Raw genomic sequence first — 17,472 nt, forward strand, 5'->3', positions numbered from 1 at the left:
CATGAAATATTAATTTTAATACACACAAACTGAAGAAGACATGTACAATTACATGACACTTACCTTTATTGAAGATCTGGTGATGACTGATGGGATGGGAGGAGGGGAGACTGTGGATGGTGTTAGCGTTTAGAAGGGGAATCCCCTTCCATTAGGACTTGAGATGTCAAGTCCTTTTCCAGGGTTACTTCCCTTCTTCTTTAATGCCACTAGGACCAGCTTGAGTCACTGGACCTCTGTTGCACAACATATCTGTCCATAGAGGCCTGTACCTTCCGTTCCTTTATGACATTCCTAAAGTGTTTCACAACATTGTCAGTGTCACAATTAGCCACTTGTTCAGGTTTCAATTCTTCACTGTCTATGTACTCCTTGAATTCCTGCACATATTTTTCAACTGCTTTTTGGTCCAAACTGGCAGCCTCCCCATGCCTTATCACACATGTATGCCACTATGATTCTTAAATCTCTCAAACCAACCTTTGCTGGCCTTAAATTCACTCACATCACTACTAGTTGCAGGCATTTTTCTAATTAAATCCTCATGCAACTTCCTAGCCTTTTCACATATGATCGCTTGAGAAATGCTATCTCCTGCTATCTGTTTTTCGCTTATCCACACCAATAACAGTCTCTCAGCATCTTCTATCGCTTGCGATCTCAGTTTCGAAAACATAGTTGCACCTTTGGTAAGAACAGCTTCCTTGATTGCCGTTTTCTTGGCCACAATAGTAGCAATGGTTGATTGGGGTTTTGTGTACAACCTGGCCAGCTCGGAGACACACACTCCACTTTCATAGCAATGATCTCTTTCTTCATATCCATAGTAATTTTCACCCTTTTTGCTGTAGGGTTGGCACTAGAAGCTTTCTTGGGGCCCATGGTGACTTATTTTGCAGGTGCAATCACTAAAAAGGCTGTGATAATATGAAATGTTCCGATTGCATGTTTGGATGGGACCGCAGTGGCTGGCTGGCTTGTAAACACTGGCCGTAAGTGGACGCGTCTCAGACGGAACGAATCGTGTTGGTCGAGTTTTTTAGCTCTAGTCGAGGCAAAATTTTTGCGTTAAAATGTATCGCTAGTCAGATTTAATGTTAGACGATGCCATCGTTGGTCGAGGGTCCACTGTACTTGCAAATAGCTATTGCATAAGTTATAAGTCTTAAAATGTGTACCTTGGCAGGTTTTTACACAATCTCGTATAACAGTACTACATAGTGTAACAGTACATACTAGTTACTAGTATTTTTCAGATTTATTGTCTGTCTAAAAATACATCTCCAGATACTTTTTTTTTTGTGTGTGTTCTTTTTCTAGGCTTGAAATGGGCAGGAGGAGCTTTACAACGAACAGTTCAAGGCTTGGCAGCTGTGTTGTTTAGCTTACAATTCCTTCCGTCCATCCGGTATCAGAACAACTCGGAAATGGCTCGCTGTCTTGCAGAGAATATTCGGGTAAAATTGTTATTTTCATATACATACCATGATACACTGTATAATATCTGTACTGGTATTATATATTTTAACATGGAAAGAAATATTACTAATTACAAAAAGATGAATATAATAGAACTTAGTTTAAAGGTAGAGACAATATTGTACGATACATGTATCTTGCAGTTCCATTTTCTTAAACTATTTTCATTAGTATTTTAACTGTGTTGCAAGAATTCTTATAAAATTCTGATTATAATATTGACTTGCAGCAAACGATTCTAACAGAGAGCTCCTTGTATAATAGCACTGAGGCTGAAGGCAATACACTGCTTCTTATCCTTGATCGCAGAGATGACCCTGTCACACCACTCCTCCATCAGGTAAATTAAACTGTATAAAAATGTAATACAGTAATGATTCACTATAGCATAAAATTGACCTATCCCTCGTTCAGAGTACAGGCACTGTACTTCCCACCCTCTTGACTCTAGTCTAGCTAACCATTTGATCCGAATCCCTTTATAAATATTATATAAAAAGTAATTTTTTTGAGTAATAAGAAATACAGAATATTCATCCACCAAAACTCTTCCTTGCACTTATTTATTAAAGAAATTTAATTCCTCTAAATTCCCTCATGTTTTCCTAGAATTTTTACGTTCTTCAATACCTAATTGCGCATACAGCAATTTCATCATCATCTGACTTATTTGCCTTTAATTTACTTTGTAAATTAAAATTTTCACTGCTTTATGTTATGGCATGCATCTTTTATTTGTTAATGCAGTGGACATATGAAGCAATGGTGCATGAGCTCCTTGGTGTTAACAGCAGTCGAGTGAGTCTGGCCCATGTGTCTGGTGTGTCTGATGACTTGAAAGAAGTTGTCATGTCACCTTCCCAAGATGAATTTTATGCCAGAGTAAGTACAGTTTTGTTGTGCTGTGCTACTTAAAGTTAAATTATTTTAAATTAACCACTGTTTTTACTCTTTGGTAACAAATTGTTATAGATTTTACACTACACCCTGAGGTTATATTGTTTACTTATGAAAATACAGTTCATTAATTGCTTGATATTACTATTATTTTTTTTATTAACACTATGGCTGTTTCCCACCAAGGCAGGGTGGCCTGAAAAAGAAAAACTTTCATCATCATTAACTCCATCACTGTCTTGCCAGAGGCATGCCTACACTACAGTTATAAAACTGCAACATTAACACCCCTCCTTCAGAGTGCAGACACTGTACTTCCCATCTCCAGGACTCGAGTCCGGCCTGCCGGACTTGAGTGCTGGAGTCAGTTTTCATGTCCACTTGTTGCCATTTTAGATACAGTATTTAAAAACCTTTTACTCCCTGTTGGAAGGGAAGCAGCTATGCAAAAAAAACCTCATCAGGGGCCCTGCAACCAAATTATAATTTAATAAATAACACAAGATTGTTAGTTTTTAGAAATGCATTAGTTACCTCGAAATTAATATTTATATTTTTTATGATCACATTGGTTGATGATTTCCTGTGTATTATTAGTCTTATGCTCAGTTTCCCTGGAATCCCTTCATGCTCACACTTCAACAACTTATCCATTAAAAGCCACTTGTCTCCATTCACTCCCATCTAACATGCTTACAAAACTCTGTTGGATGCTCAAATCCCTAAAGCTCAAAGCCTCCTTTAATCCCCCCTCTATCCAATTATTTCTGGGATGACCCACTACCTCTCCTATCTTCCACCTCGGATGCCCTCAACATGTTGATGCCCGCAACATTCTCTCCTCAGCCATCTGAATTATACACCTTAATGACCTCACATTTCCTCTATATTTTTCAAGTAAATTTAATTAATTTATGCTAAAAAGATTTATAGAAGCAACATTAATGTGCTTTCAATGTTAGAGCAAGACATGCACACAGGATGATAATGATGCAAGTGCTTGTGTAGGTCTTCTTTCTTTCAACACACTGGCTGTATCCCACCGAGGCGGGGTGGCCCAAAAGGAAAAACGAAAGTTTCTCCTTTCAAATTTAGTAATATATACAAGAGAAGGGGTTACTAGCCCCTTGCTCCCGGCATTTTAGTCGCCTCTTACAACATGCATGGCTTATGGAGGAAGAATTCTGTTCCACTTCCCCATGGAGATAAGAGGAAATAAACAAGAACAAGAACTAGAAAGAAAATAGAAGAAAACCCGGAGGGGTATGTATATATACGCTTGTACATGTATGTGTAGTGTGACCTAAGTGTAAGTAGAAGTAGCAAGACATACCTGAAATCTTGCATGTTCATGAGACAGAAAAAAGGACACCAGCAATCCTACCATCATGTAAAACAATTACAGGCTTTCGTTTTACACTCACTTGGCAGGACGGTAGTACCTCCCTGGGCGGTTGCTGTCTACCAACCTACTACCAATACTTGTGTAGGTACTGTATAATCAAAATTAAAATTATTTTTCTTACATGTCATTTTGTGGTGTAAATACTGTATGCAGAGAATGTGAAATGTTCAAATTTGAAGACAGAGCGGGGGGGGGGTTACAAACCTAATTCAGGGGGCTAAGGAGGGGTTGTTTAGGCGGTTTGGGCATTTAAAGAAGACGGAGCAGAATAGGATGAACAACAGGGTGTATAAATCTTAAGTGAAAGGAAGAAAGGGTAGGGATTGTACCAGGAATATTTGGAGGGAGGGGTAAAGGAGGCTTTGAGTGCTAGGGGTTTAAGCATCCAGTAGAGTTAGATAGGAGTAAGTGGCAATAAATGATTTTTATGGCTAGACATGCTATTGGAGTGTGAGCAAGTTAATATTTATGAAGAAATGCAGGGAAACCAGAAAGCTGGTCGAGAGTACAGTATATCCTGTATTATCCCTGCATTCTTAAGGAGTGGTGAGAATGTTGCAGTTCAAAGGGTAATTTGAAGGGTGTTTGAGATAGAGGATATCAAATACTATCATAATTCATAAGATCAGTTATATAGTGATTGAAATGTTCTTTGCATATAACTGAAAATAATCTAAAATTTTCTAATTTTTGTTTATTGTATACTATATACATTTCTTGGGAGCAAGGGGCTAGTAACCCCTTCTCCTGTATATATTACTAAATGTAAAAGGAGAAACTTTCGTTTTTCCTTTTGGGCCACCCCGCCTCGGTGGGATACAGCCAGTGTGTTGAAAGAAAGATATACATTTCTAAGCGAGACAGTATAAAGTTGGCATACTGGTTCTTAATTAAAAACTGCATTTACAGAGTATGTACCTGAATTATGGTGAAATTGGACAGACCATTAAGAATCTGATGGAGGAGTATCAAAAGAGACTGTCCAAACAGCAGAAAGTGGAATCCATAAGTGACATGAAGAATTTTGTGGAGAGTTACCCACAGTTCAAGGTGAGTATTTAGTAAATATAACCCCTAGTACCCTGTGAGAATTTATACTTGCTTAAGATTACAAATAATATTTTGCAGTGTATAATGATCAGTTTGTGGGAAGCAATATTAGTGTTATATAGCTGCAGTTTTGCATGAAACTGTGTGTACTATAACCATCACAACTACAACTAAAATTATTTTGTGCTTATATTACATGTGCTGATGTACAGTATCATAAATTTATGAAAAAGTTTGACTGTTCTAACATTTGACTGTTGTCTGAACAGAAAATGTCTGGAACAGTGAGTAAGCATGTGACAGTGGTGGGAGAGTTGTCACGTCTGGTGGGTAACCACGGTCTCCTGCAGTTATCCGAGTGTCAACAGGAACTTGTTTGCGGATCTGATCACAACGTAAATCTTCAGGTATATCTATTTAATTTACTTTTATTCTTAAGTAGATTTATATGGTGTATAAAAAAAATGGCTTCCTTTAATTTTATCAAGAGAAAGCATACTATAAATGAAACTATAGACTTGCCCAAAATGTTGTGTATTGTGGGTCTTGCAAGAAATGTGAAGTATTATTGTTCTATATCGATACCTAATATATAATATGGACTGTATTTTTCATGGAGAATAAGCTTTTTTACTATATCAGGACAACCTTGTCTCAAGATGAAAGGCTACTGACAAACAAATTTTATTTCTAGACAGTGGAGGGTAGTATATTATGCAATTAGTGTGACTGACATATATAAACTATAGAAGGCCCCTTATTAACCAGGGCATTTCAAGCAGTTTGAATGAATGAATAAATTGGTAAATGAATAATAATAAGTATGCATACACATGGGTAGTAATTGTTTTTATCAAGCTTGAAGGAAGAGTGCTTTCTTGGTTTGTTTATTTGGGGCAGAGGAAGCCATATGTTGGGAAAATTGAATTCCCTTCTACTTCTTTTATAGGGATACTTTTATGCAGAAAATTCAGAGTGTGGAAATTAGGAGGTGTGGAGTTAATAAAAGTATTAGTCAGAGGGCTGAAGAGGGGTTGTTGAGGTGGTTTGGTCATTTAGAGAGAATGGATCAAAGTAGAATGACATGGAGAGCGTATAAATCTGTAGGGGAAGGAAGGCGGGGTAGGGGTCGTCCTCGAAAAGGTTGGAGGGAGGGGGTAAAGGAGGTTTTGTGGGCAAGGGACTTGGACCTCCAGCAAGCGTGCGTGAGCGTGTTAGATAGGAGTGACTGGAGATGAATGGTATTTGGGACCTGACGATCTGTTGGAGTGTGAGCAGGGTAATATTTAGTGAAGGGATTCAGGGAAACCGGTTATTTTTATATAGCCGGACTTGAGTTCTGGAAATGGGAAGTACAGTGCCTGCACTCTAAAGGAGGGGTTTGGGATATTAGCAGTTTGGAGGGATATGTTGTGTATCTTTATAGGTATATGCTTCTAAACTGTTGTGTTCTGAGCACCTCTGCAAAAACAGTGATTATGTGTGAGTGTGGTGAAAGTGTTGAATGATGATGAAAGTACGTATTTTCTTTTTGGGGATTTTCTTTCTTTTTTGGGTCACCCTGCCTCGGTGGGAGACGGCTGACTTGTTAAAAAAAAAAAAAAAACTTTTATGGAAGTCACTACAATATACCTAATGGAAGATTTTGGCATCAACATTTATTAGTGAAAGGTTTCAGCAAAACTTTTACTGCTGCAGTTCTGTGCAAAGCATTTCAGTTAAATATGATTAGGTATAACCTGAGTATTATATTTTTATGGATTAGAGCTAAACTAGTAGGGGTCATACAGTGCCTGAGTAGATATACTGCATGCTATGATTCATATTTGAGTAGATGATGAGAAACATTTACATTTATCTTTTATTGACAGAGGATATATCAGCTAGTGACAGATCCTAAAGTCAGGGAGCTGGATGCTGTAGTTCTGGTGATGCTTTATGCTCTCAGGCATGAAGGTCACCCTAACAATGACACACGAGGGCTTGTAAATGCACTTAAGAAGAGGAATGTTATAGACCGTTACTTAAAGGTGAGTCTGAAGTTAATCCCTGATTATGCATTAACAAAAGTAGCAACCTATTGGAGGACAGCCAACCTGCAGTAAGGATAAAGTAACTAGAAGTAGCTACTTGAAGTTGTATTTCTAATATACTATCCTGGTTTTGTACCTGGAATAGCTTTTCTAATTTAACCATGTATTCCAGTGTATCTGTTGCTTATTTACTTCTTAATGAATTTTACCAGTCGCCTCAAATTTATTGATGATATTATTTCTAGTGGCAAGACGGCCAACTTGTTTAAAAAAAAAAATGTATATCGCAAAGAGAAAGCATGACTCTGGCCTTTTATCATGTGAGGATGATTACCTATTTGTGATTGCCTTTTTTTCTGTAGGTATAGAAGCAAATCTAAACTCATTACTAATCTTCAGTATTTATAGTTTATTTGTAGTTTTTAAAGTTTCCAGTGGTTGTAGCACTTAGTATAGTATCTTCACTTGTTAAACATTCTGTTGGTCTATTACTCTGTTTGCAAATTAAAACTTTCTAGCCTGTATATGTCTAGTGTATGCTTTTGTGCAAGTGTGTTTGTCAGATAAATTTGTTTTTGTTCTACTAATTTGTTTATTCACTTTATAAGGACATTGTTTACAGTTGTTGTCATCTTTAATGGACTTTGGAGGAGCAAGAGCCCGTCAGAGTGACTTGTTTGGCACCCAGGTTCCACAAGATGTGTCTACAATTAAGAAGCGTCTCTTCAAAGTCAGTACTGTTCATATGTTAAAACCTTCATATTTACTAAAAACTTATATGAAGTGTAGCTTTACCAGTTTAGTATTACTGTACTAAATCATTTTCTGTATCATTACTAAGATGTTACAGCTTCAGTTTTTATACTATTATTGTTCTCTTATTCTTTTTTTTCACTATTTTTAGCTCTTCTTATTGCTTCTTTTCATATGCAGTATTTTCTCACTCATATAAAGATGAAACTTTTGTCTTAGCAAGTTTCTGTTGTTTTGATTAATCTTGTAGAAAATCAACATGCAAAATTCACAAATAAACAGTAACTTGAAATATTTTTTAGCCAACTGGTACTGATATACAGCACTGACTTTGTGTATATAGTACTTGAGGACATACTTGGATTTATGGCATCCTTTAGATATAATAAAAGCTATTTTTTTTTTATCCCTCTATCATTACAGGGATTGAAGGGTGTAGATAATGTGTATACTCAGCACAAGCCTCTGCTGCTAGAGACTCTAATGGAGCTGATGAGGGGCCGTTTACGTGAGGGAGCTTTTCCCTACTGTGGCAACCCAACCTCCTCAGTAGTAGCCAGGTCTGAGTATATAAGACAAATTACTCAATGAGTACTGTAGATATTGTCACTGTTTCAAATAAGGTATTTTATCACCAGTTGATTTTGTTAAGGTGACCTATACTGTTTCAATTATTGTTATTATTGGAAGGGATTAGGTCCTAGTCATATACAGGAGATTGAGCAACTGCCGTGAAGATGATATTTCTCCCTACAATAAAGGCAGTTATATCATCCTCTCAGTAACAAAGGTCTCTATTGTATTTTGCTGTTTACTAACCTCCTGTATACAAATATCATTTAAGTATATTTGATAACACTTCTCATACTCAACAGACCCCAGAATGTAGTTGTGTTCATCGTGGGAGGAGCAACATATGAAGAATCTGTTGCAGTTCACCAGTTCAACACCAACAATCCTGGAGTACATGTCATTTTAGGAGGTTCCACCATACACAATTCCTCCACTTTCTTAGATTCTATGGAGTCAGCAATGGAAGGTATTCCACGTAAAACTCTTAGAATATAAACATCTTATATATTCATGAAGCTTGGTCTGTTAAATTATTGCAGGTCAGTCTGACAAGGGATATTTTTAAAGTTTAGGTATGTATAACTATATGTATGATTTTAAGCCTTGATCAACAAATATTAATATGTTAGATAAAAGGACACATGTGCAGCTAATTCAACATTTTATTGTGGCAACATTTTGCTGTCCAGGAGCTGCTCAAGCTCCCAGAGTGAAATGATGCCACAGAATAATGTTGCATTAGTTGCACATGTGTCCTTGTACTTAACATATTGTTGGTAATTCTACCAACATTATTACAAATATCAGCATAACATTTCACATGAGCATATTATAACTATCAATCTTAATTTCTTGCAGGTATATTATAACAGTGTTGATTCAAAGGTACCTTAACCTTACTCATGTTAGATTAAGGTGCATTAAATTATGTATGTATAATAAAGTTGGTTGAGGTTGTTAGTTTAGTTATAGTGAATTAATAACATGTTTATTGGTGTGGCCACATTGATCATACCAGTTGCATTGCTTAAGAGAACAAAACAAAACTTTCCAATTTTTTAACTATTCCTATTGATGATATATGCTGCAATCATATATATTTATATAAATGTTATTCTTTTGAATGATGAAGCCTGTAAAGTTTCAAGTATGCTAGAAAATGTTTTTAAGGTATTAGTTTTTATAATGAAACATGCATCTGCACTTCTATATACACAACTTTAATGTACACTCTGGCCGTCTCCCACCAAGGCAGGGTGACCCGAAAAAGGAACACTTTCACCATCATTCACACTATCACTGTCTTGCCAGAGGAGTGGAAAAAAACCTTCTTTTTTAGTAAATTATGCTACATAATCAAAGTGCTGTTGTGACTTGATGAATTGAGGGAAAACCCACATGTAGACAGAAGTAAAATGTAAATAAGAGGCTGTATATTTCAGTCTCTGTCTGGTATCTTAAGCAGTCATTGCTGAAGATTATCTCAGACAGGCGAGTTCTCTTTTGTGTTTCATTATGTTTCTGTCTACTTGTGGGGTTTCCTGAATACGTAGTTAATTGTTACTATTTTTCCTAGCTGAATGAAAATCCCTTGGTGTGCAACAACTAGGCTTAGCTAAACATTCCTTAAATACATGAAAGCCAAAAATTTTTTGTAAGTGCTGTACACAATGTTACCAATGAACTGTTGTGATAAATTTAAAAAAAAAATACAAAATGAGAGACTCGCTAAAATCAAAGTACAGAACATATTTGTCTTTCTTTCAACTGATGCTTTTACTCGAGTACTGGTAAAACTACAGATTCATTAACAGACATAAATGGAGGTGCGCACAAACAAAATTAAGTAAATATATTATTTAAGTTTTACACAAGTACAAACAATAACATTTTTCCCTTGTGTAATAGTGTGATCAAATTTAGCGAGTTTCTAAACTTGTATGTAATTACTTATGTGTGTAGTATTGGATTTTTGTTTTAATGGCATGTACAGGTATAATATGGATATGAAGGTGCAGTGTTCATATATAGAATACTTTCTGTTGGCTGTGTATTCCAGCCTCACTGTAATGTGACTGTACATATTTATGAAAATAAATTAAACAAGTATTTAATGTTTTTTTAATTTCCACCAAGTACAGTGGACCCCCGCCTTACGATATTAATCCGTTCCTGAGAGCTCATCGTAAGCCGAAATTATCGTTAGCCGAATTAATTTTCCCCATAAGAAATAATGGAAATGAAGAAGACATGCACAATTACTACTCTACTAAGAACAGAATACATGACACTTACCTTTATTGAAGATCTGGTGATGATTGATGGGATGGGTGGAGGGGAGAGTGTGGAAGTTATTGTTTAGAAGGGGAATCCCCTTCCATTAGGACTTGAGGTAGCAAGTCCTTTTCCGGGGTTACTTCTCTTCTTCTTTTAATGCCACTAGGACCAGCTTTAGAGCCACTGGACCTCTGTCGCACAAATCTGTCCATAGAGCTCTGTACCTCCCGTTCCTTTAAGACTTTCCTAAAATGGGCTATAACATTGTCACTGTACAGGCTGCCAACATGGCTTGCAGTAGCTGTGTCAGGGTGATTTTCATCCGTAAAGGTTTGCAATTCAACCCACTTTGGACACATTTCCTTAATCTCTTTTTTCAATTCCATACTAAGTCTCTCCCTTTTTACCACAGGGATGGCACCAGAAGCTTTCTTGGGGTCCATGGTGACTTATTTTGCAGTTACAAGCACTAAAAACACTGGGATAATGTGAAATGTACCGAATGTATGCATAGATGCAACCACACTGGCTGGCTTGTAAACACTGGCACTGAGGCCACACGTGGGACGCGTCCCGGACGAATCATGTAAGGCAAGTTTTTTATCGTGAGGCGAGGCAAAATTTTTGCGTTCAAATGCTTCATATGGTGGATTTAACGTAACGCGATGCGTTTGTAAGGCGGGGGTCCACTGTAATTCAAAAGTTTTGATGCAATTGCTTTATCTCGATCAGTGGCACAGCCAGGAATTTAATCTGGGGACTTAAAATTACAATATGCTGAAAAAATCAAAGAAATCATTTATAAAATGCCTGACTTTCAGTATGTATGTGAAATTTCTTGACCTATCGTGCTTTGTAGCCCCTATAATAGTGGTAAATAGCCACTGATAGGAGATGTAATGAACAATTGCTCCAATTTCATTATTATTATATTCATGAGAGAGAAGCGATAAACCTGTAAGGGGTCAAACAGCACCTGAGAGAATAGGAGGACATTCAGGTTCAATGCAAGGAAGGTAGGAGCAGATGCAATTCCTTAGATAAAGAGCCTCTCACCAGCATCAAGGAACCTTCCTTGAGGGGTACCATAATTTCAGAAAATACTGTTATTTTATAATCTAAATTAAATGTACACTGAAGAGGAGCATCCATATTAGGAGCTAACCCCAGTATAGGCCCACTTCCAAGGTTGACATAAATTGCCTTGCAAAGTTTTGATAGTAATACAAGGTCGATAGATTTTGGGGGCAATTTTTGACATTGTAACCCATGATATATAATCACATTCACAAGACAGTGCTACACCCAATGGGTTGTACATAACACTATGTCAGAGAAAATTTGGATAATGCAACAAAATTGGTCTATTTGCAAGGCCAACAATGTACTCGTGTTACTAAGAGAGTTATGGAGATAAAGACCCGAGTTGCTTATAATCTCCATCCAACCATCATAATGACAGAGCAGATTGGTTCATCAGTGGTTTCTTACAAGAGCAATTCCAACCTGGAGGTACTGATTGCTTGCACATTATCACAAAAGCCACTTCACCTAAATGAGCACTGTAAAGGTTCCCAGTAAATGGTTAAATAACTGCAGACAGTATTATATTTTTCTCACTACCATTGCCTTTGACACTGCTCACCTTAATTCACAAATTCATTCTGCTAAACTAAAGAACAAACTTTAATGTCTTATCTCAGATAGCCCTTGGTCTAAATTTTCCCTTACTGACTGTTACTAATCTGTCTTTTGTCACAGTTTCCCAACATCAGCTTGAATTTATATTTATGGATAACGGTGACCCCTGATGGGCTTTTCAGTGCTGCACAGTAAAGGTGAAAGAAATGGTACAGAGAAGGGATATTGAGAGAAGGACATTGGCAGAATAGGAAATGAAGATCACTGTCAATGTATTTTGGTGTCAGTTAAAAAATCATATAGTGAGTCTACATTAAAGGTAGGGCTGTCAGAGACAATTACAGTGGACCCCCGGTTTACGATCAGCTCCCAATGCGACCAATTATGTAAGTGCGTTTGTATGTGTATGTTTGGGGGTCTGAAATGGACTAATCTAATTTACAATATTCCTTATGGGAGCAAATTCGGTCAGTACTGGCACCTGAACATACTTCTGGAATGAAATAATATCGTACACCGGTGGTCCACTGTATTACTACATTCATGGGGAACACTAAACCCATAGGAATCATACAGTACCTGAGGATATGGGAGGCAATAAATTTTGATCCAGGGAAAGGTAGGTCATGCCCAATTTTTTGTTTTAAGAGCCACCTCACTTGCATCACCATCTTTAGGAGCTCTTGGAGAGAAGGACAGGCAAAGTAAGCGTATCAGCACTTCAAAATAAATTTTGGGGACACTGTCATACACATTGAAACCATATCCACTTGCTCATTCATTGTTGCTTCAGACATCCATAGTGTATTGTAGTCTATCCAGACACTTTAAATCTCAACATCCCATCATACTTCATATACAGTACAGTAATAATGCTGCATTACTTATAAGAAAGAAGAAATTTTTTTGCTGGGTCTCTGGATGCACTGATGTTCAGGGCACCGAACACAGCCTCAATTCAATCTGCTATTTGTAACCTTTTGATCTTCAACTGGGATTCCCTTTCCTGCACTATTTTCCAATACTTTCATCAACTTGAAATCTACTGGCAATAATATTAGTCTTGAGTTAGAGCACAACAAATTGCTTTTCATCAAACAGCAATTATGTTCCTGGTCATTTTCTTTCCATCATGGATGGGTATGAGAAACTGCTCTCTGGTGATTATCAGTCACAACTCACACATGGATACTGCATGGAAATATGATTGGCACCTCTGTGAGAATTGCCAGGTAAAGCTATAGGTTAACTATATCTTTATAGAATATTCTATATAGGAAACAGTGCTAAATGACCCTTATGAGTTTAGTGCTTAGTTATGATTATAATAATAATCTATCAAGCAGAGAGCAAACAGAATTCACTTTCAATATCTGCAGTACCATGATGCAGTCTAAGTGACCTCAACGAAGTTCCACCTTAAGTGCAGACTCATTCTTTGACTTTTTAACATAAACAATCCATAGTATTTACACCAACACTGAAATTAATTTTGCACCTGCACTAAACCCCATCGTCACTAACTCCTATTCTTATACCCCACACCACAGTACTGTGTGACTCATACAGGTTTAGCACTTGTTTAATGATGTCACTTTCGATGAGTCATTCTATTTACTTTGTAATCGACTAGTATTTTACCTATTCAGTACAATCTGTATTTATATTTATATATCCCTTCACAGGGGCATGCCTTGATGCCACTGATGGACTCTTGATCCAAGGAATTGGACCTATCATCCCCTTATTACCTCCCATTTTCTAGGCACTGTATGGCTCATATAATTGGTTGGTTGATTGGATTTAAGCCTGTTGACTACTCAAAAGGTCATCAAGGCTCAACGTAACCTGTTTGCCACAGGTCAAGTATCCTTTAATCCCTTATATGTGTAGGGATTAAAGTAAACACTGAAAAAGAAACACTTTCACCATCATTAACACTATCACTGTCCTGCCAGAGGAGCACAGATACGACAGTTCAGACGTCCCTCAAAACATCAAATATTCCCACCCCTCCTTCAGAGAGCAGGCACTGTACTTCCCACCTTCAGGACTCGAGTTTGGCTAACCAGTTTTCCTAAATCCCTTCACAAAATATTACCTTGCTCATACTCTATCAGCTTGTCAGGTCCCAAAACCTATTTACCTCCACTCCTATCTAACATACTTGCACATGCCTTCTGTATATCCAAACCCTTTCCACTCAAAATCCTCCTCCTATATATATTACTAAAAATAAGAATATATATATATATATATATATATATATATATATATATATATATATATATATATATATATTTGTATATATATATATTTTGTATATATATATATATACAAAATATATATATATACAAATATATATATATATATATATATATATATATATATATATATATATATATATATATATATATATATATATATACAAAATAGGATGACTTGAAATCTGCAGTGAAGGGAAGGAAAGGGTAGGTATCCAACTAGGAAAGGATGGAGGGGGGATAAAAGAGGTTTTGTGTGCAAGGGGCTTGGACATATAGCAGGCATATGTGAGGATGTTAGAAGTGGAGACAAATGGTTTTTGGGACTTGAAGAGCTGGCCAGGAGTGAAGAAGCAGGATGTGAGTGTGGGGGAGGTGCGTGAGGTGCGTGTTTGTGCATATTTCGCCTGCTCTTGCGAATTCCTTGCATATATATATATGTCGTGCCGAATAGGCAGAACTTGCGATCTTGGCTTAAATAGCAACGCTCATCTTGCCATATAGGACAAGTGAAAATTTATGTATGCCATAATTTCGCCAAAATCATTCTGAACCTAACGAAAAAAATATATTTCACTGTGTTTGTTTAGTATTAAATTATTGTAAACAAATCTAAAATATATTTAGTTGGGTTAGGCTAAAATAAATTGTTCTTGTTATAATAAGGTTAGGTAAGTTTTCCAAGTTCCTTTTGGTGCAAAATTATAAATTTTTACATCAACATTAATGAAAAAAATATATCTTTAAACGTATAAGAGAAAATTTTAGAAAGGACTTAATTTTAAATGAGTTCTTGCTAATTGACCAGTTTTACATATTCGGCACGACATATATATATATATATATATATATATATATATATATATATATATATATATATATATATATATATATATATATATATATATATATATATATATATTCGTGCCGAATAGGCAGAACTTGCGATCTTGGCTTAAATAGCAACGTTCATCTTGCCACATAGGACAAGTAAGATAAGATAAGATAAGATAAGATTTCGTTCGGATTTTTAACCCCGGAGGGTTAGCCACCCAGGATAACCCAAGAAAGTCAGTGCGTCATCGAGGACTGTCTTTAACTGATTTCCATTGGGGTCCTTAATCTTGTCCCCCAGGATGCGACCCACACCAGTCGACTAACACCCAGGTACCTATTTGCTGCTAGGTGAACAGGACAACAGGTGTAAGGAAACGTGTCGAAATGTTTCCACCCGCCGGGAATCGAACCCGAGCCCTCCGTGTGTGAAGCGGGAGCTTTAGCCACCAGGCCACCGCCAAAATCATACCGAACCTAACGAAAAAAATATATTTCACTGTGTTTGTTTAGTATTAAATTATTGTAAACAAATCTAAAATATATTTAGTTGGATTAGGCTAAAATAAATTGTTCTTGTTATAATAAGGTTAGGTAAGTTTTCTAAGTTCCTTTTGGTGCAAAATTATAAATTTTTACATTAACATTAATGAAAAAAACATATATTTAAACGTATAAGAGAAAATTTTAGAAAGGACTTAATTTTAAATGAGTTCTTGCTAATTGACCAGTTTTACATATTCGGCACGACGAGGATATGATCAAGTTAGAGTATGTAGGAAAGAGGGAAATTTTTAAAAGTAGGCCTTAGACAAGGATGTGTGATGTCACCGTGGTTGTTTAATATATTTATAGATGGGGTTGTAAGAGAAGTAAATGCGAGGGTCTTGGCAAGAGGCGTGGAGTTAAAAGATAAAGAATCACACACAAAGTGGGAGTTGTCACAGCTGCTCTTTGCTGATGACACTGTGCTCTTGGGAGATTCTGAAGAGAAGTTGCAGAGATTGGTGGATGAATTTGGTAGGGTGTGCAAAAGAAGAAAATTAAAGGTGAATACAGGAAAGAGTAAGGTTATGAGGATAACAAAAAGATTAGGTGATGAAAGATTGAATATCAGATTGGAGGGAGAGAGTATGGAGGAGGTGAACGTATTCAGATATTTGGGAGTGGACGTGTCAGCGGATGGGTCTATGAAAGATGAGGTGAATCATAGAATTGATGAGGGAAAAAGAGTGAGTGGTGCACTTAGGAGTCTGTGGAGACAAAGAACTTTGTCCTTGGAGGCAAAGAGGGGAATGTATGAGAGTATAGTTTTACCAACGCTCTTATATGGGTGTGAAGCGTGGGTGATGAATGTTGCAGCGAGGAGAAGGCTGGAGGCAGTGGAGATGTCATGTCTGAGGGCAATGTGTGGTGTGAATATAATGCAGAGAATTCGTAGTTTGGAAGTTAGGAGGAGGTGCGGGATTACCAAAACTGTTGTCCAGAGGGCTGAGGAAGGGTTGTTGAGGTGGTTCGGACATGTAGAGAGAATGGAGCGAAACAGAATGACTTCAAGAGTGTATCAGTCTGTAGTGGAAGGAAGGCGGGGTAGGGGTCGGCCTAGGAAGGGTTGGAGGGAGGGGGTAAAGGAGGTTTTGTGTGCGAGGGGCTTGGACTTCCAGCAGGCATGCGTGAGCGTGTTTGATAGGAGTGAATGGAGACAAATGGTTTTTAATACTTGACGTGCTGTTGGAGTGTGAGCAAAGTAACATTTATGAAGGGATTCAGGGAAACCGGCAGGCCGGACTTGAGTCCTGGAGATGGGAAGTACAGTGCCTGCACTCTGAAGGAGGGGTGTTAATGTTGCAGTTTAAAAACTGTAGTGTAAAGCACCCTTCTGGCAAGACAGTGATGGAGTGAATGATGGTGAAAGTTTTTCTTTTTCGGGCCACCCTGCCTTGGTGGGAATCGGCCAGTGTGATAATATATATATATATATATATATATATATATATACATAAAATAAAAAAAATTTAATTTTATACACGCCACACCTTTTGGATTAAAAACTATTTTATTTTAATTGTCTATATGAATAAATGTTTCAGTATCTATATAGATTAGCACGTTAATGTGAATATAATAGTTATTTATATATGAATGATGCCTTTCCTTTATTTTCCCTTTATGAGATGGGGGAGGTAAGTGTTTGGATGATAAATTTCTCTTGATTCGAGGAATCAGATATATCTTTCGGAAATAAGTTTCTTCGATTTTTTTTTTT

The 17,472-nt window shown here is 37.0% G+C and overlaps 1 protein-coding gene across 1 annotated transcript; it reads left to right on the plus strand.

Moving 5' to 3' along the window:
• Positions 1–1,320: 1,320 nt before the first annotated feature.
• Vps45 (vacuolar protein sorting 45) lies at positions 1,321–10,304 on the plus strand (the record flags this gene model as incomplete). Its single annotated transcript, XM_070101972.1, is given in 9 exon segments — positions 1,321–1,457; positions 1,709–1,819; positions 2,227–2,361; positions 4,691–4,831; positions 5,101–5,238; positions 6,703–6,861; positions 7,487–7,594; positions 8,041–8,177; positions 8,493–10,304. Coding segments are annotated over 9 exon segments (1,259 nt in total), but the record flags the coding sequence as incomplete, so codon positions are not given.
• Between the last annotated feature and the right edge of the window lie 7,168 nt (positions 10,305–17,472).

The sequence above is a fragment of the Cherax quadricarinatus genome, chromosome 79, assembly GCF_038502225.1.
Source record: "Cherax quadricarinatus isolate ZL_2023a chromosome 79, ASM3850222v1, whole genome shotgun sequence".
NCBI lineage: Eukaryota > Metazoa > Arthropoda > Malacostraca > Decapoda > Parastacidae > Cherax > Cherax quadricarinatus.